This window comes from Mesoplodon mirus (genome assembly GCF_964341445.2).
Source record: "Mesoplodon mirus genome assembly, chromosome: 12".
In the NCBI taxonomy this organism is placed as follows: Eukaryota; Metazoa; Chordata; class Mammalia; order Artiodactyla; family Ziphiidae; genus Mesoplodon; species Mesoplodon mirus.
In genome coordinates, this window is record NC_138988.1 from 13,226,820 (window position 1) to 13,244,698 (window position 17,879).

Consider the following 17,879-nt stretch of genomic DNA (forward strand, 5'->3'; position numbering starts at 1 on the left):
AGTAACATTTAGGAACCACCGCCACTGGATGGAAATATCTATCCAACTAATTTTAAAAAAATTGGTCATTTACCTAAATATTTTCAGGTTGTTCCTACCTGATACAGGAGAAATAATTATTACACTGGAGAGAAAAATGTACCCTAAACACTTAAAAAAGACAGCAAGTGCATCTCACTGAACAAATCTGTAACCTTCAGTCTTATGTTTTTCCAGCCAATGAACTGTGATGTCTTTTGCTTTTCAACCAATCAAATAAGGTATCAACCATGACAGTTTATGAAAGAGCAAAGATCAAGCATCAAGTCTGTCATCTGGCATGAGTAGAGTTGGTCCTTTATTGTTGAAGGAAGATGGGTGATTAAAAAAGAGTGCATATTTATTCAAACAACTGGTGCTGAAGTCATCACGTGAAGCACTTGGTAAAATCATGTGTGTTCTTCCACCAAGTGGGCAATGTCAGAAGTATGAGTCCAAAATGCTGAGGGTCAATGGGGGAGGTTGCTGAAGGCTAGCTGATATTCAAAATCTCCGCCCATTTTCTAATCATGCTTCTAAAAAACCTTACACGATTACTGAACAAAATTCTTTCCCCATATCTTAAAACCAAAATGCTCTGGAAGAAGAATTGATGAAATAAATACACTTTCATGGTATTAGTTACTTCAAGAAAAAGGAAGGTTTAAAGCCTTTGCTACAACTTGGCCCTGCCTAAAGAACTGCTCTCAGCCTTTTAATATACACTGTTGTTTATTTAAGCCATTCTTGAATACTTATCAATCTATAATATTTATTTTCAATATGCCAGACAGATGGGATTCAGGCATGTTCCAATTTGGGAGAACTCAATTTGCTTTCAAAATGCCTATTCACTGAAATCCCTTTCTGGATTTCAAATCAATACCCTAACAGGGTTTCCAAGATAGGCTCAATTGATGACCACTTGCTAGAGGTTTTACATTTATATTATGTTTGGATCAATGCCGATGATTCGATTGGAATAGGAGCAGCTGCGCGGAAAAAGTCTTTGGGGTGAGAGAGATTTGTCATGCTCTGCTCTGGTAAGAACTAAATTTGGACAATGTGCATTTTGAAATGTTCATAGCACCATATTAAATCACTACCAAATAGGAGCAATTACAAAGGATTAACACGAACTCCAAATCAAAATTCGAATGAAGAAAAGCAGAGAGCTTTAAAAAAAAAAAAAACAGGAACAGGAATAGCAAAACGTTTCCTGTGTCAGTTTTGCAGCTTGATGGCAGGAGAGAAAATAGGTCCTCTGCAAGTGTGTTCACACTAATTTCTATGCCCCAAACGTATCAGCCTATATCTTCCATCCCTGCCCCCCATCCTCACTCTCCCCACCCAGAATCACCCAGGGCATGCTAATTAAGCAGCAAACCAAGGGTTTTACATGATCCTATTTCGAACAATCCTTCTGAAAAAACCTGAATGCACACCTCCCAGCTTACAATGTTAATACCAGGAAGGTCAACAAATGATAAACTGGAATCACAGTCTTACCAAAGAAAGTCAGCTGTCCCCTTGCTATGTTTTTGCCTCTTGAATTTTCAGCCACACATTCGTACCAACCAGCATCCTCCTGCTGAAAATTGGGGATTTCAAGAATTCCATTTGACTTGTGTCTTCTGGCTTTCCTTGCTATCGGCTTTCCATCAGCTCTTCTCCAGATAATAGTTGGTACTGGACTGATAGCAAGAAAAAATGGGAGTGAATCAAGTTAGAGTGACTGTTTCTTTTATTTGAACCTAGGCTGCTTACAATCCCTTCCTTCTTACTTCTAAACATTATAAGCTTGCACTAGACAGTGTTCCCCAAATGTCATTTATTCACATATCACCATTAATGATTTTAGTGATATTCACATCTCCAGTATTATTATATACTTAGTGTTTTCCTTAAAATCAAATAACCTTAAATAAGTTAATCTATATCGTATGCAATATTACCAATGAAATAAAAACAGATTTTTATATGCTTCTTCTATTTTTTCTAGTGCATCTGTTTCTTTTAAAATCATAAATATGAAAATGAAAATGTCCATGCACAAATGGGGAGAATTAAACATGCCTTCCACTAAGGTGAGGTCCAGGCCCCCCTCTCCTTGAAACTGGTGGGTTCTTTGGCTACCTGGATTACTGAAATAAGGCAGAAGTGATGTGTCAGTTTCAAGGCTCAGGGGATACGAAACTGGCAGCTTCTACTTGCTGCCTCTTGGGACACTCTCTGTGGAACCTTTAGGAGTCCATTGTAGCAGTCCATTAGGAGGGTGGTTTCAGGAAACTCTACTTAAGTAGTGAGATAAGGAAAGAAACAATCTGTGGGGTCTTTAAGTACTCTCAAGACATCTATCATCCTCCAGCCGAAACTGTTAGGATGCATCTTTTTTTTTTTTTTTTTTACATCTTTATTGGAGTATAATTGCTCTACAATGGTGTGTTAGTTTCCGCTCTACAACAAAGTGAATCAGTTATACATATACATATGTTCCCATATCTCTTCCCTCTTGCGTCTCCCTCCTTCCCACCCTCCCTATCCCACCCCTCTAGGTGGTCACAAAGCACCGAGCTGACCTCCCTGTGCTATGCAGCTGCTTCCCACTAGCTATCTAGTTTACGTTTGGTAGTGTATATATATTGCAAGGGCATCACTGAATCTGCAAATCAATGGTTTAGTGAGCTAACCACAGCTTTTAAGATTGCGGCTTCCTAGTAGGGGATACAATTGTTTACATATTTATTTTTTACAAAAACACACACAGACAAGTAATTACACTAAAGACTTGCTAATCTTCTCTGGAAAACCTGAGACGGTATTTAAAAAATTAGAGCCATCAACTCTACTATACTTATTTTAGAGGAATTTAAGTTCATTAGGCAGACACTAACTCGAAAGGCAGAAAGGGTTCTATCAAAAGTACATTATGGGTGTCTTTACATGTGATGAGATAGACACTTAATACGTGCCTTTACAAATAACTGTACTTAGAGATAGTCTTTCTGCTCTTAAGCGGGCCACGATGATGTGTTTCCGCAGCTGGATGTGCATACCCAAACATTTCTGTGTAGATTGGAGGAGCCCAATTTGGGGCCTTTGTTTTCATTCTAGTGCCATTCAAGCAGTGTGAATAGTGTGTAATTCATACCCCCTTTGAAGTGGGAACAACGTAAATTTTGCTGTCTTCCTCCACAGAAGATTTTTCAAGGTGTCACCTTGCAGAGTTCACCAAATACATTTCTAGCCTATCCAGTTACCTTCTCTCATCTTTTCTTTGAATTAAGTTTCCTAATATATATATAAATATATATTTATATACAATAAAAAACAGGACCATCTTCTACTGTTTGGCAATCTGCTTTTAGTCTCTTAGTAATAAACCATGGGCATTTTCTAGGTTTCACATGTTGTTTTACAACTTGACTTTTGATGTTGGTACAGTGTTCAATCCTACAGCAAGGTCATAATTTATTTAACGGGGTAAGTTTTCAGGACATAGAAAATGATCACTGTATATTTCAGCACCAAAGTAAAGATACTACTGCAGCGTATACTACCATGACTTGAAAACAGGAAAACCAAAAGAATCCTTTCTTTAGAGCTAAAAATAAAATTGAAAAAAAAAGGAACAGCTTTCTTCCATGGTTGCTGTAAAACACAAAATCATGCTGACACAGGGGTTGAGCAAAAGTTAGTGTTGCTGCCTTAGCCAACATTTGGGTACAGGAAAAGGATGAGGAGTTAGCAGTGGGTTAGCCAGATAGGTGGGGTTGGGCATAGAGATTCACGTGCATCATTAAAGTACATAGATGACCAAAAAATTCTTATTTCAGATGACAGTTTTTATCACTGATGCCAAACCTTTCCTGCAGGGTTACTGGCAAAATCTTAACTGATCTGCTTTTTATCTCCCTTATGCCCTCTGACAGATACTGTAACGGAAAATCTAACTGGTTCCCAAGTAGGCTTATCTAAGAAGACTCCACAGATTGAATAATAAAATTGTGAATAATTTTCAGATGACTTTGTAAAATAAAGACTCTCTTAGAGAATATCAGGTCTTACCAATCTCTAGCCAAAGCAGAAGGAAATCGAAATCGAAAGTAGAAAGAAGATGCTATTGCTTACATGTGGAATCTAAAATATGACACAAATGAACTTATCTATGAAACAGAAACAGACTCACAGACATAGAGAACGGCCTTGTGGTTGACAAGGGGGCGGGAGGTGGGGAGGGATGGATTGGGAGCTTGGGATTAGCAGATGCAAAGCAGTATATAGAGAATGGATAAACAATAAGCTCCTACTGCATAGCATAGGGAGCTATATCCGATATCCTGTAATAAACCATAATGGAAAAGAATATATATATGTATAATTGACTCACTTTGCTGTATAGCAGAAATTAACACAATACTGTAAATCAACTATACTGCAATAAAATAAAATTTTCAGAACAGGAGAAAGAAGAGACGGGCAATTTAAAAGGAAATACAAGACGTTTGATGCATATTCCGTAAACTGGGACCCGAATGAAAGTCCACATTTTTCCAGTCAACTTCACAGTACCTCAAATGAAGGCCATTGTTTTCCTATCATTCTGGGTTAGACAACATGTACATTACAGGTCATTGTAATAGAACAAAGCACTTTTTCAGAACTGCCCATTCTCCTCTCCTTTGTGGCCATGTCCATCATGGCAGCCTAATCCCTCTCGTTCCATGACACATCCCCTCTCCATGATGAGAGGGCGAAATCAAAGATGTGCACACAGTATCACAGCAAGAGAGGCTTGGCTTGCTTTTCAGTTACTTCAGAAACCATCACGGCGAACAGTGCAAAGAAAATTCTACACTTGCCCAAGCTGGAGGGAGGACAAGGGAGAAGAGAAACCAGAACTTACTTTCCTAACGCAAAGCATTCCAGCTTCACTGTTGTTCCTTTTGCAGTCGGGACCGTTTCTGGGAACTGCACTTCTATTTTTGGCTCATATTCACCCATCACCCCTGTGAATAAACAAAGGAGCTAAGTCTTGGAGATTCTTTTAAAACGTACACAAGTGTTTTTCTGTTAACGTAGGATGCTCCTACACACCACTGTGTGTGCACTTAGTTCCTTCCTGTAAAACGGCTCCTATCTCTTAACAGCCGTGAATCATGGCTTCTCTCCCAGTTACTGCTACAGAAAAATTTGTATCACAGCACCACACCATCTGCCTAGGAGTAAATTCTCCATGCATACCCCATTGCTTCTTGAAAATACTTTTTAAAAAAAAGTAGTCATGGAAGAAAAAGAGGAAGGGGTATAAAGTCCTAGTCACCAGGAATATATTAATTATTTTTTTGGAAACGTACTGCAGAAAATTTAAAATACATTAAAATAATATGTTCATGCTTTATTGTGTCTATATAAAGACAATTTCTGAGTAATCATCACCACAAATTACTTTTCTTTCACTTTTGAAGGTCAATCTGAATTAGTCATAAATTGGTATATGCAAGGTAACACAAAATTCTTATATTTTTAATATATTCTGAAACAATGACAAAAGAACAATAGGAAGTAACCACTGAAAACAACCTTTAAGTTATACCCACCTTGCCAATGGCAGCAATGGCAGGCTAACTTTGAAGGTCATATTCTCCCACTTTTCCATATCCTGGAAAATTACTGTATAATTATAGCCAAGGCAGCACAGCCGAACAAATTAAGTCCACGCTTTATAACTAAATGCTTATGAATGATTTCTTATCAATACATTCTTGACACTGTCTACCACTACTCTAATTGTTTTAATACATTTATTTCTATTCAATTTCTAGTCATTTCCTGTGGTCTCTGATTCAACTGTGCCAATATAAAGTTTGAAATTATCTAGCTTACTAAAACATGATAGGATCCTCCATTTCATCTCTTCTTTAGGCTTCCCACAGTTAGAGGGAAAAGAGACTGAAGGATTCAGATGGAAAGGTTAAAAGTAAGGAACAGATGGGGACAGGTAAAATGACTAAGAGAAACAGTTCCATTCATTTTGCAGAGGTGACCCTCTTTATCTGCAGCTTCACAGTTTGGGAAGCAGCAATGGGATTTCCTCAATGTGTAAAAAAGAAATCAACCCCAAGTGACAAATGATGCATTAGTCTAGCTAGGTTTGCTGTGACATATGTCATCAAAAGCGCAAAGTTGAACATAGCTGTTCGTTTTTATCCTTTCGTAGACTGACAGGGAGGAATGGATTTGGAAGACACCTTTGAGTTAATTTGGTTCAGTATTCTTAATCTTGGCATTCATGGATGCATACTTTTCTGCAGAAAGGACCCATACCTAGCAACCCATACTAGAAAGGACCTTAACCCCCGCAAAATGAAAACCACAGTTCTAGTCTGTCCCTGCCTTTCACAAGCAAGTCTGTAATCTCGAAGGGGTTAAACTGTTTGTCTTTAGTCCCACAGCAGACTAGTATTCAAGGTTGCAACTCTGGTCCCTGAGTCCTCATCTTAGTCTTTTACTATGGCCTCTGGCCACTGCAGGAGTAACACTCCAAAACTAAATTCCAATACATGAAATCCATGCTTGACACGTTCAGATACAAAACCATTCCCCCCTTTCTGGTCAGTCTCTGAGTCCTCTTGCACTTATGTTTGGGTTTGCCTTCCCTTAAGCATGCGCCCTCACAGCAGGACCACAAAGAGACAGGGCTTGCTAACGCCCGCATTCGCACACTTCTGCTCAACTTGCTAATAAACAACCCATACAGCTGATTCACCATCCCATAAATATCAGTAGTATGACTCGGAGCTCAGGAACAACTTAACACCTCTGAGTGCTGTCTGTGTGGCTGTGTACCCCGAGAGCAGTGTTAATTAGAAAAACAACTGCCTTGAGAGAAAGAGGTCTTTGGTCCTCCCGGGAAATCAAGACAAACTACATTGCGGTGTATTGTGAGCGGAAGGGAGATGAAATGATACGGTTAAAATACGGAGGGTCAAGACTGTCTCAGCCATGATCAGGTTTCCCCCCTACCCCCTCGTTCTATCAACATTACATATAAACCTGGTTCCTGTAATCCAACTATGAAAGGATCATCAAGGATCAAAAATGTCTCACACATCCTTGTCCTGAGCAACCGAAATAGCACTTGCTCAGTGTCCCAGGTCCCCTCAGCTATTATCTCCTCAACCTAAAATCCCACCTTTTATGGCCCCGATTCAAAATCCCCTCCTCCAGCCTGCTGTACCCCTTTCCTTAGTATGCCCTACACTCTGTAGCCCACAGCAGTCTTTAAATGACCAGAAAGTATCAAATCTCTTTTGCTTCAGTTCTCACTGTTTCCCATGACTTACTGTAAAAAACATGTAATGATTTTGTAAACTGACTGAGTCGTGCAACCATCAGCATAAGCCAGTTTTAGAACATTTTCATCACCCCAGAAAGACCCCTCATGCCTGTTGACAGTTAATTCCAGAACCAATCCCAGCCCCCGGCAACCACTAACCTGCTTTCTATGTCTATAGATTTGCCTCTTCTGGACATTACATATAAATGAAATCATACAGTGTGTGGTCTTTTGCATTCGGCTTCTTTCTTTCTTTCTTTCTTTCTTTCTTATTTTTACTGCCCTAGATGCCAGGAATACAACTGGGAATGTAAGGGAGGAAAAACTTTTTCCCTACCTTTCTAAAATTCTTTTGGCTTATTTATTAATTAAGACATTAACAGGAGAAAAAAACAAATTTAATTTTGTACATATGGGAGCCTCACACAGGCATGAGAGGGTCAAAGACAGGCAGGCAGTTAAAGCTTATAGGCCATCCTGAGCTAAGGAGGAGGGGGTAGGGATATGGGTCTTCAAAGGGAAGGAAGACAACTCACAGAAATACGGGAAAAGCAAATGTTTGGTAAACAAAGTCTGTTATGCCATGCAGAGACAATAGGATAGAGTTAGGAATTTGAATACACAGGTCCACTGAGCCCTCCCGAGTCTACCACACCTAGGCCATACTCTTTGTAGTTATCTCTGGTAATAGCTCTCTTTCTGGACCAGGCCCTCTATCTAAATCCTTCTTTTTTTTGTTTTTTAATTTAATTTACTTATTTTTTATACAGCAGGTTCTAGTTTATTAGTTATCTATTTTTATATATATTAGCATATATATGTCAATCCCAATCTCCCAGTTCATCCCACCATCACCACTCCCGCTGCTTTCCCCCCCTTGGTGCCCATACATTTGTTCTCTACATCTGTGTCTCTATTTCTGCCTTGCAAACTGGTTCACCTGTACAATTTTTCTAGATTCCACATACATTAATATACGATATTTGTTTTTCTCTTTCTGACTTCCTTCACTCTATATAAGTCTCTAGGTCCATCCACGCCTCTACAAATGACCGAATTTTGTTTCTTTTTATGGCTGAGTAATATTCCATTGTATATATGTACTGCATCTTCTGTCGATGGGCATTTAGGTTGCTTCCATGACCTGGCTATTGTAAACAGTGCTGCAATGAACACTGGGGTGCATGTATCTTTTTGAATTATGGTTTTCTCTGGGTATATGCCCAGGAGTGGGATTGCTGGGTCATAGCCATATTCTTCTTAACTGCCATCTTGTCTTGCCTACCAGTTGGCTCCTCACTGAACAATTTTTTTTTTTTTTTTTTGCGGTACGCGGGCCTCTCCCTGTTGTAGCCTCTCCCGTTGTGCAGCACGGGCTCCGGACACGCAGGCTCAGCGGCCATGGCTCACGGGCCCAGCCGCTCTGCGGCATGTGGGATCCTCCCAGACCAGGGCATGAACCCATGTCCCCTGCATCGGCAGGCGGACTCTCAACCGCTGCGCCACCAGGGAAGCCCTGAACAATTTTTTAAAGAACATCTCTTTCAAAGATTTCAACCTTCTGAAATATTTTGTTTATTTGTGACTTCTGTCTTCATCACAATGTATACTTCTCATGTTTAGTTCTTGTGTTTAGTTCTGTCTTCCATCCAGATTGTAAACCCCATGATGTCAAGTAATATGTCCATCTTTTTCATCCTTGCTTTTATTTTTGTCTCTGTACTTAATAGGTGCTCAGTAAAAAACTGCCATGAAACATTTTACAAATAAACTTCTGGGTGCTCTCGAATAACATTGCTGTTTTCTATCATCTTTATAGCTATTTATACATTTGTCATCTCTTCTGTTGTACTTTTACTTCTTTGAGGAATGGAAGTACTTCTGATTTTTTTCTGTTCCTCACAAATCTTAGCTCAGTACAAGGCATATGGAAAAAACTGTGATATGTAGGAATTTGTGAAAGGGAGAAAAAGATGTAGAAATGTGGCTCTTTATACTGATACTGGGACACATAATAGCCATTAAGTCAAACATGGAAGTCTTCCCAGGCATGGAAGTTGTTTTTAAGTATTATCATGGCTCTTGTCCAAGTTCACTAACTTCAGATCATGTTTCTCTAAAATGAGCTGTGTAGGTTGTTTATGTGGTCACATGGAGTGATTTCTGGGTGGACACACAGTGGTCTATATTTATGGCTATAGGAACCAAGTAATAGAGTTATCAGTAATGGTGAAGATTAAATGGTATTTATGGCAGTAGTTATAGGACATAAAGATAGGGATCAGAGGTGAAATGGCATGCATTTCACTGCTCTTTAAACAATTTTTATTGTATGTAAAGACTGTCCTAGTATTTAAGTCATAAAAAAATGAAGGAAGACATTTTCTTCAATTACATTATGAACATTTTTTGGAACACCTGTGAAGCGTTCCATTTAATTTGATTACATCTTGCACAGGCTACATTTTTATTTGACTATTTCTTTCATTTCAACTATTTTGGCCTTTTTCTATATTAAATTTAAAAAGCTGTTGCCTTTTTTTATTTTTTAAGAAACAAAAGGCCCCTTAAAAGAGGAGCACATTTTTCAAGTCATTCCTCTGACCACCTGTACACTTTTGAAATTAATTGGTCTATAGCTGCTCTGGTGATTTACATAATAATTAGGCAAAAAGGGTGAGGCCATTGATGGGATTGCTCCAGAATCCTTTTTCCATCTTCAAACTATTTAGGAAGTCGGGAAGATATAATGGCCTAGGTATGTCTACACAACCAAGGTACAGCTGAAGTAAAAGTGCATACAATATTGTCAGGATCAACCAGGATTTATAATCTCAGCAATATTTCCTTTCTCCTGACTGAAATATATACATTGCCTATAGAAAAAAATCTTGCTTTCAATTCTAAATAGAGATACCTATATCTATAATTTTAAACATAAGGTGAAAAAAGTCTTAATTCATTAAAATGCATTGTCAATATTTTCTATTCATTGGAATGAGAGCGCCGGCTGCTATAACAGTAGTGAAAGTTATATCACTTAAAATTTCATACATCAAAGTCTTCAGGAGTCAGGGGCTTAGGTGTATTTACATTCCAATGAATTCAATAAATATTGATTTAACACCACCTATAGCAATGGGGTTACGATGTGCATACCACAGACCTGATCATTATCTTCACGACATTTGTAGTTAACCTTTTCCAGTGCCTTGTGTAGTGATGTGGCATATGCAGGGAACAATTAATTGTTTATGGAATAACTGAGTTTATTTCCTAAAGAAGATATGCTACAAATTTCTAGGTGTTTTTTCCAAAACCAGTGTTCCTAAACTTTAAATCACCTGGAGGGCTTGAGTTTCAACTAGTAAGTTGAGATGGAGCCTGAGAATGTGCATTCTCACAAGTTCCCAGGTGATGCTGATGTTTCTGGTCCAGGGAATGTACTTTAAGAACTTCTGTAGCAACCACGAGGTATTGAGCCAAAGCAGGAAGTTGCACCGAAGAGTAACATACATCATGGGCTAGTCACTGGGAGATGACTAGTAATGCAGAGTCACACCAGCCACAATGCCAATCAAGAGCCTGGATCCTGCAGACGACCTTGTGGCAATGATTATCTCCCTTTCAAAGCCTGAAAAATTATTAAGGCTGATGCTGATGTCTGTAAGAACTAGAATGTGACAGAATAACTGCCAAATTATAGAATATAAAAGAGAAATCAGCCACACACCACTCTTGTTTAACTACAACTTGCAGACAGCTGTCTTGGCAGAAGGAGGCCAGTTTGCAGAATTTTGTGCCTTAAGATTTTGCCAACACCTGCCTTAGCTGGAATCTGCAGTTGTAAATTAAACCACAGAAGGGACTTTTACCAACTTCTACAGAGTGGGATTTTCTACTGAAGAAAAACTGCAAAAACTGTCCTATGAAAAGTTCCCACATGGCCTTTCTTGAGGAATGAATCATATGATATATATTCCATTTATCTAAAAATATTTGGAAATATCTGATTAGTCATACACATTTCTTTGGCTGAGTTCACTATTTTACTCTTTTAAGAAAAGCTTGTTTTGCCCTGGGTTGAAGGGGACATTGTAGGATCTAGGGGACTGTCCATGGAATCTCCACCACTACCCAGCCCCTAATCAGTGAATTCCCGTTCGAGGCAATAATTGTGCAAATAAGAACTTCCCCAGTGCTGGAAAAGAGGAATAAGACACCTGCGGGTGTATCTCACTTACACTGGGGTTTTAATGTGACTTCAGAAGCCTGTGGGAGGTGAAAACAAACCTCATTATTTGACCTCAATCAAACCTACATCTCTTTCCTTCCTTCTCAATAGTTAAAGTGCAGAGATAACCTGAACTATTCCAGAAAGGTGTCTCCTATGAAGGGAGAGTAACTATTTATCCTTGCTTGCCTGGGACAGTCCTGGTTTACAACAAGTCCTGAAGTAATTTGCTAATAGTTTCCACTTTGGGCAATTAATTATAAAGCCACCATCTTTTAGGTGAAAGAAAGCCGACTTTTGTCTTTTTTTGACGAAGTACTTTTATATTGATCCTACTAAAAAGTTCTTCATATTGTGAGCTAAACAACTCTCTCTCCCTCATTTTTTATGTCTTTCTTATGTATGTATGTATGTATTTATTTATTTTTGGCTGCATCGGGTCTTAGTTGCAGCACACGGGATCTTTGTTGAGGCATGCAGGATCTTTCGTTGCTGCATGTGGGCTCCTGTCTAGTTGTGGCGTGAGGGTTTTCTCTTCTCTAGTTGTGGCGCATAGGCTTCAGGGCACACAGGCTCTGTAGCTATCACGTGCGGGTTCCAAAGCACGTGGGCTCTGTAGTTTGTGGCGTGCAGGCTCTCTAGTTGAGGCGCATAAGCTCAGTAGTTGTGGCATGGGCTTAGTTGCCCCGTGGCATGTGGGATCTTAGTTCCCTGACCAGGGATTGAACCCGCATCACCTGCATTGGAAGGTGGATTCTTTACCACTGGACCACCAGGTAAGTCCCTCTCCCCCAAATTTGTACATGGTGGTCCTAGTTCAAGTCTTTGGAGCCACAAAGAACAAGTCTTGATGGACAGTCTTAAAATATTTAAAGATATTATCCTGTTGTCAGAGATTGGCAAAGTTATTTTTTGCATAGACACAGATAGCAAGGATTTTATTTAGGTTTTGTGAGTCATGCAGTCTCTGATTCAACTCTGCCATTGTAGCTGGAAAGCATCCATAGACAATATGTAAACAAATAAGCATGGCTACTTTCCAATAAAATTTTATTTACAAAAACAGTGGTGGGTTATATGTGGCTCATAAACTAAGGGCTGGCTAAGTCCTGGCTTAGAAGAAATGGGGAAGACAGCAAAGTTTGAGAGAGTCAACAGCATCAACAAACTATAGAACTAACAAGATTTCAGCAAGCTTGCCAAATGCTGAATCACTTACAATTAAATAGAGAATGTAATTAAAAATAAGATACCATTTACAATAGCAATAAAAATTACAGAGAATCTAGGAGTTAGCTAAGAATACTCAACATTTTTATGGAAAAAAATGTTAAACTTTATTTACAAAAGCAGGCCACGGGCCAGACTGGCCTACAGGAGGAAATTTGCCAGCTCCTGGTTTAAACAAACACTGTATCCACTGCCTGGAATTCTTATCCTTCCTGTTAGATCGGCCAACTCTTTATGGAAGCTTGAGCTGATTCCCAAGACCAGGCCAGACTTCCTTACACACAAACTTTGATTGTCTGCATAATCTCACTGCACCTTCACTGCTCCTTGGTAGCTCTTACCACAATTGAAGCTTAAATAATCCTGCTTTAATTCTCCATCCTCCCCAGTCTGGCTCCACTCCTGCCTTAGGTTGTAATTAGGCTCCTAAGCTAGACTATTATCTATGAGGACATAGAAGAATTTTGTATCCCTAGTGACAAGTATACAACAAGCACTCAATGAACATTTCTTGCTTAAAGGCACGATCAAATGAATGCCCAAGTCATCTGTATTCTAGGCTGGACACCTCTCCTGTCCTCTTTCATTTCAAATCCCTCTATCTGTAAATGTGTTTCGTAGAACCCAATTCAATAATTCCAGTAAGGATGAAACTTTAGACCTTTTATTAATTTGGAGTTCTCTAAAACTGCAGGCTCCCAGGGGCTCTGATCACATCTTTTTATTTTACAGTGTACTATACACAACAGGTACCTCATAGATGCTTCCTAACTGAATAGTGAAATGACCATCTAAGACCTTTTGGCTCCCACGGACCTGAAATGAATCTGACTATGCTAGAGGTCTAAAGCTGACTGACAAGTTCCTAAGCTTGTCAAGGTTTCAAAATATCCAGATCATTGAGACACTATTAAATCAGATTAGCAATGGCAGTTTAGCAAAATATCTCACATCCTTTAGTCATTCAGATGTTCTTCTCATAAAACAAGTTTTATGCCCACAGATCCTCAAATGTGATGTTGTTAGAGAATTAAATGAAAGACATGATCGCTGTGACAAAGCCACACGAAAGTTGCAATCAGAAGTGAGAGTAAAATAAAGCAACGTGTTTTGGGACAAACTCTAGGTCTTAGGCAATATAAAATTACATGCAAGTCAAGGGCACATCTCTCTGCCTGTTGCCAGGCAGAAGTTTCATCCTTGCCAGTCTAAAGGCTATATCATCAAAAAAAGGTTGTAGATCAAGTTTATAATCAAAAAGAGATCCTCTTAATGCTTAGGTTTTTAATCTGATGGCTAAGTTAATTAAATGGCCTACAATTGAAGCTGATCTATTCAAGAAGACCCATTGCGGTTGTTAATGCTCACTTGAGGATCTAACCCAATTTGGGGCAATATTAGGAAAGTTTACTATGAACAGATGGTAGTGTCATAATGAAGACTACATTACACTCCATCGATAATCCAGAATACTCTAGAATATTCTAGTTTTCTCTTTTCGATTTTTTTAGTCTTTGGTCTTAAATTTGGAACATTGAAGGGAATGTAGTCTTCTGAGCCACTAGGAAATCCAATGGCCACAGAGGTGAAGGTTCACAAAATGACCTGTGATAGCCTGAAAGAGTGAATGCACCTAGTTTTGCATTCAACTAGGATTGGTTGTTAGCACTAAGAAGAAATCTGATCCAATGAACAGCATCTGTGTGGTGAGTTGTATTTGATATTATGTAGCCTGTACAAATGCTGAGACTGGAGTAAAGTAAGGTAGAGAGTTGTGACTGGCATCTCAGAAAACAACTAGAAGGACCCTTAGATATAACTTATTATAACTCACTCATTTTTAGAGCTAAGAAAACTGAGGACCAAGGAAATGGCATGATTTGTCTCATATGAGTTAGTGGTAGATCTGGGACTACACTTCAGAATCCTATAACTTTTTTTTTCTTCTTGACTTTTAGTGCTACCCTTCTTTTACTGCATCCTAGGTGGCGCCACAGCAAACAAGACAAAGCTGGGTGGCACCAATGATGGACACTCTCAATCCTATGTTCAGCACATCTGTTTCTGTCCCATCTTAGACTGCTCTGAAACTCTAGGCTGCTAGAGTTATCAGTTGGTCTCTTGTCCAGTAGGTTAAAATTTGATTTATGTTGAGAAGATTAAATGCTTCAATGCTGACCTTGTTCAACGTTTTCATGGCTAAATAAAATTAGGCTTGGGGAAATGGGTCAGGATTTAGAAAAATATGGTCAGTTATTTTGTTATACTGAAAATACAAATTTTTAATAATTTAAATTTACAGTGAAGTATAATAAACATTCAGAAAAGTGTTTTACATTTTAACTTCCAAAGACAATATATATAGTGTATATAAATACATGTATATTTATACACACACATCCTACATATATATGCTTATCAATGTATAAAAATATGGGGATGGAGGAAGGAAAGAGAGACAGAGAGAGAGAGAATGTGAATTCTAAGATAGGATAAATCCTTTGTTTCCTGTTCCCTAGTAGCTCTTCTATTGAGAGTTCTAATTAGTGGTAATATTCAAAAATATTTAACAACCAATGTGCAAAGCAAAGAACCATCAGACACACACTGGCTGTAAACTGCTGAACATTTGTCTTGGTTCTAATAAGCAAAATAAGGAGCTGCCCAACCAATCCCCAGACAGGCTCAAGGAAAACACAGAAAAAAGGCAAAGGCCATACAGTAACTTTTCATGCTCAGTTACGTACCTGTTTATGTAAAGTACATAAACAACCTCACAGACCTGATCTCATTTTCCCAAGACTGTCCTAATTTTTGCTAATTTTTAAAATCTTTAGCCATTTTAGAGCAAGTCCGGGGTAATAACTAAAGACAGAAAACGTAGCCATTATGATTATCATCTAAATCTATGATTTCTCTCATGGTTATGCTCCTTGGGTGGTTCATTACCTTTGTTTATGGAAATATAGGTACAATTCTTCGAAATTTGTGAAGAAAGCACACAATGGAGCAACCTCATCATCAATAACCAGCAACTGGGTTAATATTCATCCTTGGACTACTTTAGTATCTGTGGTAAAAATAATTATGATATATTTTTCTCAATTAAATCTTTTTCTTTCACGGTACCAATGCAACTGGTGCACTTTCCCACATAATGAGTTTTATTATCATTTCAAAGCAGATTTGAAAATACCCAGATAAGGGAATTCGCTGGTGGTCCAGTGGTTAAGACTCCGCACTTCCACTGCAGTGGGCGCGGGTTCGATCCCTGGTTGGGGAACTAAGATCCCGCATGCCGTGCAGTGTGGAAAAAAACCTAGATAAATAAATATTAACTCTAATGTAAAATTCTCTCACATTTGTCCAGCTCTCAGTTTTATAGTACTTCCTCGTGATGAACACTACAAATAACATACAGGTTTTAGGAGAATTCCCAAAATAAAATTTGCAAAATCATAATGTAAATATATAAATCCAGAAGCCAAAAAATCTTTTCTGAACCTCAGTTAAATAGCATGGTAACTGGAGACTAAGAATTTGATCCCACTGCTGTCCTGACTTACTTCTCTGGTCCTTAGTTCCCTTCTTTCTCGAAGAATAAAGGTGTAAAATTGGGTGATCTCTAAGTGCCTTCTAGATTCAATAAAATGTGAATATCCCTTTCACCAAACATTCTTCTAAAACAAAAAGAAAATCTCTAATCATTGAAGAAAGATGAGAAAACACAGAGAAGCAGAAAGAAAATAAATTAAGAGCGGAACATTTTACCACTAAAAGTTAACTGCTTTAAAGTTTAACACTGTTAGCCTTTTGGAGAGTAGGATTCCAGCTTTCTCTGTCATTCTCCACATACATTTTACAAAACAAGGATAACACTAACCATTCACTCTGTAATCTGTTTTTTTTAAAATGTAATTTGTGGAGCATATCTTAGGTAGGGAAGTTACTGATGTACAAAACAGTACTGCTGTGTTGTCACTGTTCAAAGCAGTTTACCTATAATTTCACACACGGAGTAAGCCTCTGAGGTAGGTACTGCTATCCTCATTTGACTGATGAGCACACCATGAGGTGAGGTTAAACTGATGTCCAAGGTCACGTCTCTAATTAGTGGTGGGGCTGGATTCCACCCAGGGAACCTGGCTTACCTCCTCAACACCCTGCCCTACATTTCAGTCACGATCTGAGATGTAGGCAGGGGTGAACCATGTGAAGAGCTGGGGAAAAGGGAACAACAAGTATGAAGGTCTCGCAGAGCCACAGTGTGCTGGGGGAGAGAGCTAAAGAGGGTCAGTGGGATCAACATGGAGCACATCGCCCTTGGATCCTGATAGGAACATGGACTGATGGCAGTTGTCCGCTGTTCACTTCTGACTCACTGTAACCTTTGGGGCTGGAAACAGTCCCAGTCCAGACTGCTTAGTTGAAACTCTAAAGAAATAATCTGAATACTGAGGATACCTAGCTCTTTAAGCTACATCTGCACTTAGCAAGGGAAATGATCAGCCATGCCAATTAGTTCAGCGCAGGCAAAAAGCTCCATTGCCTTGCTTATCCACATTTTGGAGGCAGAAGGAGGCTATGAAATTTTGAGTGAGCTTCAATTATCGAGATGCTTATACAAATTGTATACTCACCTTGCACTTAGCAGTCTAATATACAGTCACTAAATACCAGATTGTGCAGAACGAAAATTTCATTGATTTTAATCTCACAGTGTACACTTTAACAAGAATGTCATTTTTATTTTGCAATCTCTTCTTGATTTATATTTCTCCTTTTCTCTTACGTCCAGACAAGAGCTAATTAAATAATCTATTTTGTGCTTAGTAATACAGTTCGAGCAGCCACTTTTTTTATGTATTCCAGCCTAAATGGGAAAGACATATTATGAATTTTCACCATGCAGCTCTCATGGAAATTAGAAATGAATGGGCATTACTTGCTGAAGAATGAGATCCTTAGTCTGCTAATTTTGTGATAAAATATTCTAATAAAACACATTTGTCATCTCTATGAAGATATACTAGGCAAGTCGAGATAAATCTAAAAGCC

The 17,879-nt window shown here is 38.7% G+C and overlaps 1 protein-coding gene across 7 annotated transcripts in view; it reads right to left on the reverse strand.

Annotated features, from left to right (window-relative positions):
- Positions 1–17,879, reverse strand: part of CNTN4 (contactin 4) — a 547,079-nt gene that overhangs the window by 162,156 nt on the left and 367,044 nt on the right. For all 7 annotated transcript variants that reach the window (XM_082637407.1, XM_082637404.1, XM_082637405.1 and 4 more), the window contains 2 exons: positions 4,925–5,027; positions 1,528–1,712 (listed from right to left, as the gene is read on the reverse strand). In XM_082637407.1, coding sequence (XP_082493533.1) covers positions 1,528–1,712; positions 4,925–5,027 — 288 coding nt within the window. The remainder of the gene's footprint in view (positions 1–1,527; positions 1,713–4,924; positions 5,028–17,879) is intronic.